At 38.9% G+C, this 9,117-nt stretch overlaps 1 protein-coding gene across 1 annotated transcript; it reads left to right on the forward strand.

Annotated features, from left to right (window-relative positions):
• The first annotated feature begins 2,776 nt into the window (after window positions 1-2,776).
• Window positions 2,777-5,218, forward strand: LOC146164341 (tumor susceptibility gene 101 protein-like). Its single transcript, XM_083381810.1, has one exon. The coding sequence runs from the start codon at window positions 2,814-2,816 to the stop codon at window positions 4,050-4,052; it is 1,239 nt and encodes a 412-aa protein (XP_083237936.1). The 5' UTR covers window positions 2,777-2,813; the 3' UTR covers window positions 4,053-5,218.
• The last annotated feature ends 3,899 nt before the right edge of the window (window positions 5,219-9,117 follow it).

Here is a 9,117-nt window from a genome sequence, read left to right on the forward strand (position 1 = left end):
GCAATGCAAAAAAGGTTGCCAACCCCTGATTTAGTCGATCCATGTGGGATAGAACACACATCATTGCTTTTTTTACGTAGCCCATGCAGAAAATACATTTGGGAACTCTTTTGTCTACACGTAGCTCCAATAAAACAAATTTTGGCACTTTTTTGATATACCTAGCTCAAATAAAAGTAATTTGGGCACTTTTTGTAATTTGGGAATTTATTTGTCCGTACGTAGCTCCAAACAACTAATTTGGGCACATTTTGGTCACACCGTAGCTGCAATAAAACAAATTCGCGCACTTTTTTGGTACGTAGCTCGGATAAACTTATTGGGGAATTTATTTGTCCACACATAGTTCTGATAAAACTATTTTGGGCACTTTTCTTGACCTTACGTGGCTCGGATAAAACTAATTTGGGAATTTATTTGTCCACACGTATAAAAATTGCCCAAGTGCCCAAAATTAAAAAAAAAATGCGCTTAGCGGGAACCCTGCATCTAATCCATAAGTTTAGCCGGGAAATTTTTGGCTCATATCTGTTATTACTTGCAGAAACAAGTTAAGAAAACTATAGAACAAACAACGTAAATAATAAACCACGAACGAAAGTGAAATTAATACCGGTGATACTTTTAAAATGTAACACCCCATCCGTCAGAAATCAGTGCAGTTCTAAGCAAAAAGGTCTACTGCAATCAGTGCACTCAAAGGATCAAAAAGTCCGACTTTTAGACTTTGAGGTCTTGGACAATGCACTAATTTGCATTAACAAATGTGCATAAGAAGATTAAGTTTAACAATACTTGACCCCACCAAACCCAAACGCTAACCAGCGCCCTAACCCAAATAATGTGCGATATTTAATAATTATAACGCTTCAGGCCCCAATACCTCAATTTGTGACGTAATAATCTTAAATACAATGGACGAGAAACCATCCGAGTTTGGGCTTTTTCCCCCAGCATTTAAAGAATTATTGAAATAACGCACATTATTTGGGTTAGGATTCGGGTTAGCGTTAGGGTTTAGGTGGGTCAAGCGTTATTAATCCTATCTCATATTTTTTGTTATCTTTTCTGAACTTTTAATGAATATTTTTAATTTATCTTCGCCGGGAGTTTACCTAAAGGTCCAAATCAGTGCATTGCCAGGACCTCAAGGTCTAAAAGTCTAGACTTTTCTGCCATTGGATGCCCTGATTGTCGTAGACCTTTTTGCTTAGAAATGCACTGATTTCTAACGGATCGGGTGAATGTAACCCTGGTAAATAACGCTAAACACTTAAATAAAGCAAATACTAAGCCCTGAAAATATACCCTCTGACAAAATATACAACAACCGCACCCCGTTTGTATAGTTGCTTCTATTTTAAATTGCACGATCAGACTGGATTGATTTCAGCTGCATATTTGACGCACGGGTGTGCTCGAGAAAAACAGATGTTTTTAGGATTAGTTTTGTTATTATATACGTGCCTTTGTAACGTCATCGCAAATTTTTTTATGTGACTTCAGTATGTGGCCAGAGAATTTTATTTGTGTGCTTGTTGTGGCACTTCTACCATTTTTAGTTGTGCAGGCCTGATTTAAGGTGACACCATTTCGGTCATGGTCATACATGAGGGAATAGACGTGACGTCACTTTCACAGAAGCCTAACGTTTCTATTATATTTTATAGTTCTCAAAAATAGTAAGGGCGTTAAAGTCCATATATTTGTATTTTAGCAGTATTACAGTTTCCATAAATGCGCGGTTGTGGCCGCGGCTGAAACTGCAACAGGCCAGACTTTCCAATCTGGATAACACATTACGGCAAGACGCAGAGGATGGTTACGGTGCCACGGAGCTGGTCTAGATTATAGAATCCTACCACAATTATTAAATTAACGCACAATATTTGGGTTAGGGAGCGAGTGGCGATGGCTCAAATCCTACCACAACGCACATTATTTGAGTTAGCGTTGGAGTAGGTTCTGCAATATTATTAAATAATGAATATAATAATACTTGACACACCCAAAAACTAACTGGCATCCTAACCAAAATATTGTGTGTTGATTTAATAACTGTGGGATTCTAAACCACCCCCATTATGTAATAATAATGCTTGACCCATCCTAAACCAAAATGCTAACCCAATTATCTGCGCACCACTGTGGAAAGTATGGCAAGTGCACCCGCTAGTTTTTTTCAACCTTTTAAAAGTGCACCCCGAAAAAAAAATCTGCACTGCACCTCAAATATGTAAAACACTTGTGCGCAAACGTTTACAGTACAATGTATGCAATACAGTGTACATCGGAAATTTTTTTGACTGCTGTTGCACCCGGTCACCCTGATTTTTTCGGCCGTGCACCCGCGAGATCTCGTCGAAATCTGCCATACTTTCCAAACTAGTTTGCAGGTATATTGATTCAGGATAGTTTGTCAGGTATACGTAACAAAAAGGTAATGAGGAATTTTTCTAATTTGTTTTTCAATCAGGCTCAAGTGAACGGAAGTTTAAACTGTTTCAACTACCAAATTGTTTAGGTGTAGCTAATGTAACATATTAGACTGGAAAAAAAAAACTTTTTAAAGCTAAAAAAACTTTTTAAAACATTTACAGTTACAGAGCTTTTTGTTATGGGCTTGCATAGGCTCTGGAGCTAGAGCCAATGCTCTTTTACAGTAATCTGGTTTGTAAAGTTTGTCACACCATGCCACAAACTTATGAATACAGACTAATTTTATTTACCTTAAACACATATGTGTTTACCTCTTCATTTTTTTTACCTAGGACTGAACTTATTCCAGTCATTATAAATATTAGTCTGCCATTATGTCACAACAGTTGGATGCATTTTTAAGAGCTCAAATGCAAGGAAAATACTTGCACATGGATATGGCCAGGCAAGACATCATGAATGCTGTCAGCCATTATAAAGACTTGTCCCCAATGCTGGATAATTTTGTATACAATGATGGTTCCAGAAAGAGTTTACTGTGTTTAAAGGGTACTATTCCAGTGTCCTATAAAGGTACAAGATATAACATTCCTGTTGCCTTTTGGTTACAAGAAGCACACCCACAAGTTCCCCCACTATGTTTTGTTCAACCAACAAATACAATGCAAGTTCGACAGGGAAAGCATGTTGATTCAAACGGAAGAATTTATTTGCCCTACTTAACTGACTGGCGACAAGGAAGCCACAGTTTAACAGGCTGTGTTCAAGTAATGAGTGTAGTCTTTGGAGAGGAACCCCCAGTATTTGCAAAACCAACACGCCCCCCAGCACCTCAATCATTTCCACATCAACAACAAAGAGCTCCATATCCTTCACCCGGTTTCTCTCCACAGGGGCCACCTACAACAAGTTATCACCCAAACTTCAGACAACCCACCCCCTACCCTCCAAGTACAACTCAACAGCCTCCTTATCCGTCTAATAATTCTGCCCTGGGATATCCACCTTATCCGGGGTTTGCTCAACCAAATCAACGTCATCCAGCACCAACCCCCTCTTTTGCACCCCAAAGCCAACAGCAGAAACCTAAAGAATTAACTATAGATGATAGCATGATAAAAGCATCGCTTCTGACAGCTGTCAATGACAAATTGAAACGGAGACTAGAAGACACACTGGTTCAGGCAGAAAATGAAGTTATATCATTAAAAAAAGTAGAGACCGAATTAAAAACTGGGCAAGAAAAAATTCTGTCCATTCTAAATGAACTAAACAAAGAAGTAGATGGTGCCAATGAAAACATGGTTTCGATCCAAGAGAGAAATGAAAGATTGATTCTAGAAATTGAAAAGTTGCAGTCTAAACAAGATAATCTTGATGTAGATGATGTTGTTACAGCAACAAGTCCCGTATACAAACAAATTGTATTATCGTTTGCCGAGGAACAGGCATTGGAGGATACCATGTACTATCTTGGTGAAGCTCTGCACAAAGATGTTATTGATACCGATTTGTTTCTAAAGCATGTCCGAGCTTTGTCTCGACAACAATTTTTGCTTAGAGCTGTAATTCAAAAAGCAAGAAAATCAGCTGGATTACCTTGTGTTTATTAATTTAATAAAAAATGGATATTATACTAATTGATGATATATATATTGTTTGTTTTATTTGTATATAAATTATTTTGATCAATGCTTTCCAAACTTTAAGTGCTTTCACTTTGGTTAAATCATACATATCCAGATATATTTATTGTTGACACTCTCACCAATTTTAATGCTGTTTTTTTTGGTGTTTAAGTTTCTGTTTTGCAATTGGCATTTTTGTAAGAGATTTGTATGATAGCTTAGAAAACAATAACAAACATGAATTTCAAAGCAACAATATTTTAAGCGAAATTATCTATATACTACCATAGTAATAACATCAACAACCTAATAAAGGGAATACACAGTAATATTTTCAGCGGAATAAGACCTTATCTAGTCATAAAAAGTCATTAACTCATCAGCTTAAGACCTAAGTACCACCTAAAACTGCATGGAGATTGTATGGGACGATTGGGGGACACCGAAGTGCCTGCCATTGTTTGGGATATTTGGCGTGTAATGGGCAAGATTAAAACTTAGGTTTGGATTAATATTTGAAGAATGTTAGTGATGGAGTTTGGGGTTAGGCAAGAGGTTTTTAGATCTTTTTCTGGTAGTTTAGGTCTTATTCCGATTTTAATTATACTTTGACTATTACCTATTAGTAGTATTTTGGTCCTAATCTGACTTGATAATGACGTAATTCTACTTTCAGTTTTTAAGCCAGAAGTATTTTTGAAATAGCTGTAAAATGCACTCAACATAATCATTGTCATTTGACAAAAAACATTTCTTTTATGATATTTAACTAGGGTTACCGTAGGGCCTCTTTTTGATTTTTGATAACAAATTATTATTTTATTTTGATAACAAATTATTATTTGTCCTAGGAGAACGGATAGAAATACTCAAATGTCCTCCTTTTTTGCATTTCAAACAGCTACAATAAAATTTATACAAACGCAGCTATAAAGTTACCGCGATCAGTTATGAATATTATTATCGGTTTTCATCGACAAAAACGCATGGCCTCGATATTCACCGCGTCATGTGTGGCTTCGTTGGAAAGGTTTGATCAAACGCTACACGTAATTGTTGTGTCTCTGTGCGTATATGATTGTTTCTATTACTATTGAATATTTGTAATTGGGAAAATTGAGACCGTAAATATGGTTAAATTTTTTCGTCATAAAAGTACTCAAAAAATTTGCAACTGCAATCGTGTTTAAGTACATTTGAATATGGCAGCAAAGCTTGCGCTAAAAAATGTCCGATTGTTTGGTACAATTGGCACCGTTTAAGTTTGAGAGACTACGTGACGCCGGGATCGCACAATAAGACCTACAATGCTACAACGCAACAATATCTAAAGCAGAATAATCTAGAATACCATAGTATTAAGACAAACGACATAATCCAATGAAAATACTGTTGCTCCCAGGCATTGTTTCAATGGTAAAATTGCTCTTCCGGCAAAATTTTATTAAAGTACCAACGTTTTGACCACCTATTCGGGCAATGTAATTGCAACAAAATACCCTACATCCATGGGCGCCCCGCCTGGGGGGGGGGGAACTTGCCCCCCCCCTAGAATTTCAAAATGCGATTTTTAGTATTATTTGTAAGTGTAATATATATTACTTATGAAGGTTACAAACATTATACAATATCCATTGCCCCCAGTGGCGTATCCAGGGGGTATTGGGGGTTCTTTTCTTACCCCCCGTTTTGTAAGAGATTATCGTTTTTGTCAGGGTTTACAAGCTGTCCGAAGCGGCAGTGTTTTAATGTAATTGGGTCACGCGTCTTAAGCTAATGCGAAGCCGAAAAACGTCGTTTTTCGTCCTTTGTTTGGTCGACCGTAAACGCAGGATAGTTTTTCTCTTTCGTTAGTCGTTTAGGTTGGCTGATAAGCAAGTGTGTATTTCGACAAACGACAACGATAGTTAACGCAAAATTATGCTCTTTTAGCATACTCTTAAGACCACGTGTTAAGTGTGCAATTGACACAGCCTATTTCCCCCAACCGCAGCTTCTATTTTAGCTGACTTGGCCCACTGCTTTGCGCAGATGTTGCGCTGATCGTGGCATAATAACACCCTGGAAAAAACGATCGTCGTTTATTATTGCAGGTGGCGAAAGACGTGCTTGTAAATTAGCGCTAGTCCCGTTCATTAAAACTGGGGAAACTGCGCTGCAGATAGTCGAATTATGATTCTAACACAATTAATCACACATATTTCACGGTCTTGATTTATTTTTTCGCCAAGTGGTTTCGCAGCTGGCGCCTGGCAGGAGTGTCGACGACGCACGTGTTCGTTTTACGTCCTAAGTTAAGGTTTGCTTTTGCTGGTCGTTAACTGACTGTTTCTGACTAGTTTACGACGATGTCACAAATTGTGATATACCTGTAAAACCACTATATATTCCGAGAAGTTGCGTTAATTTGCCATCTGTCATTGTGACGTAATATTCCTAATGTGGTACATTATCGTGCGACCAGTTGACCTGAAGTTACCTGTTGTTTTGACGAGACTTTGTGACAAGGCGTGGCGTGTTATTCGACATAAACTACACTAAGGGTGGACAATGGACATCTGCTGTTTTTGCTATGCTAGTTTTAGTTTGCGACAGACGTCTTGCAATCATCATTTTATGACGTCATTTTTAATAAACGTTAGACGGAAATAAGGGAATTTCCCAAGTTGAAAATTCAGAACCCCCTATTTCATCTTCTGGATACGCCCCTGATTTCCTCCCCCTGGAAATCTTTCTGCGCGCGCCCCTGCCTACATCCCAAATTTATCGGAGGTTATTCAGCGAGTGTCACGGGACTTTGGAATGTCAGAAGCCATAACCCTATACCGAACTCCGGGTAGGCTGCTTTCGCGACACAAATAAAAGGGTGTAAAACCCTATGCCAAATGTGAGCGGGATGTCCGTCAATGTGATGCATCGAAATCAGCGTTAGCCAGTCAATGCGACCAGCCAAAGTCATTACATCGACTTTGAATGTTGGTGCATTGTGACTCGAAAGGCAGACTACCAACGCTTTCTGGAATCATGCGCAATACATAGACATGCCAACACAAAGAACATTAAACAAGACACTTTTCTTGCACCTCATATCATTTTCTGTGTAGTAGCGGGCTTTAGAAAGTTGCAGCCTCGTTTTTTCACATTGTCGGGTTTATCGGGTGTTTATCTCATTTTTCGCGCCTTGTGGTTTAGGACGTGGAACATTGTTGTTTTTCCTTTTTTTTTATTTGTCGTAAAGCCTATATATTTTTTCGCCTATAGTTGCAATTATATTGCCCGGGACTCCAGCCATAATACAGAAATAAGATCAACGTCGAAATAAGACCAAAATAGGAATTATAGGCCTACCTAATGTTGTTAGTCTCGTCTAAATCGGAATAAGTTCTAAACCCGTCGGCATAAGGCCTAAATGGCCAGAATCAGGCCTATACAACACATTATCTAACCCCAAAATCCACCCGAAGTAGGCTACATCACTAACTCCCCTAGTATTTTCAACCCTAACCCATTTTCTAACCCCGCCAATAACCCAAACAGGGCTAAAAAATCCGGTTTTTCGATAAATTTACGACAGGTTCATGCCTTATTCAGACGTTCAAGTTCTTTTTCTGTCGTTGATATTACTGCGTATTTGACTTAATTATGTCGTTGCTCTTAATAGTATCGTTTTATAAAGTTTTCTGCTTAAGGTATTTGTTGCTTTTTAGGTCTTATTGTGTTCCCTATTGCCCGAATATGTGGTCGAAACGTTGGTAGGCTACTTCTTAGCCGAAAGCAAAATTCTACAATGGTGACATAATCGAAATACCGGTACGCATCAATATCTACGACAGAATCACATTAAAAATTGTCCGAACAAGAAAAGAATCTTTCGGAATAAGTTATCAATTCATAGAAATAATACACTGAAAAGCTATCGCAGACTCACCGAATCTGTCGATCTATGATGCAAGTAGGGCAGGTCAGAAAAAAATAGCCTGCAGTATGGTTCGAACTCACGACCTCCGGTCAGACAGGGACGGTCGCTCTATCAACTGAGCTACACAGGCTCAGAGAGGAGCGAGTCGAGAAACAACCATACGCCAATGCTTGCAACATTTTGTTAGTGCAAGCAACTTCACAATGAAGGGGATCAACAGTACATCAATCAATGATAGAAAATAAGGACAACATTCATAGAAATTAGAACTAAATGGAAAAATAACAGCTAAAATTGTAGGTAGAGGGTATAGGACTGTCGGGAGCCGTCGGTCTGGCTTCGACGTTTGGACGCCCTAGTTTTACCGGCGCCGTTTGGGCGTCGCTGTTATGGCATTGGATTTTTGGCCCTTTGGGGGGGTATTGGTGGGTAATGGAAAAAAGAAAAAGTTTAGAGCGAGTTGGCACAGCAGTGGAGTGTTTGGCAATAATTCGGGATCTTTATGCCGGAATGCATTTTGGGAGCCCTTTAACACAACTGCATTTCTATCGCTCTTTTACACAGCATCCAGGTTTCAGCGAAACGGCCCTATTTAACTGCACACTGCTTGCAGATGTCCCTACAAAATTAATACCTTAAGTTTTTGAAACGGTTGGTGTTTTGTGTCTAGATTTCGTGTACCAATGACACTTCGGTTTCCTTTGCTTAATTATTTTTTGTTGTTGTGTAGCTTGTTTGCAGCATCCATTTTCTGCACCGAAGGTTTCCTTGGCAACCTGAGCAGCATCTTCCGTCTCCGTAGCAATTGAAAGAGCGGTCAAAAACGACAATCGCTCTTCACTTTGAAAACAGCCTTCAGAACATCTTAATTTTTCACGGAGCAGATAAATCGTGTCGGCGGTGATTTATTTAATTGGCCAGCAGTATGGGAAGTCGCAGGTACTAGCACCTGACGAAAGCGTGCAGCTAGTTTCTGGATCAATTCACCCGGCTTGCGCTTCATTTTGCTCTAAAATTTAAACCTTTCCCTCGCCATGAAACGTTTGGGATCAAACTGCTCATCCATGAAAGCTTTAATGTCTTACATCTCAAAATCATTGATTTCTTTGGGTGTAGAGCTCTACGACGCCA

This window comes from Ascidiella aspersa, chromosome 2 (assembly GCF_963924565.1).
Source record: "Ascidiella aspersa chromosome 2, kaAscAspe10.2, whole genome shotgun sequence".
Lineage (NCBI taxonomy): Eukaryota > Metazoa > Chordata > Ascidiacea > Phlebobranchia > Ascidiidae > Ascidiella > Ascidiella aspersa.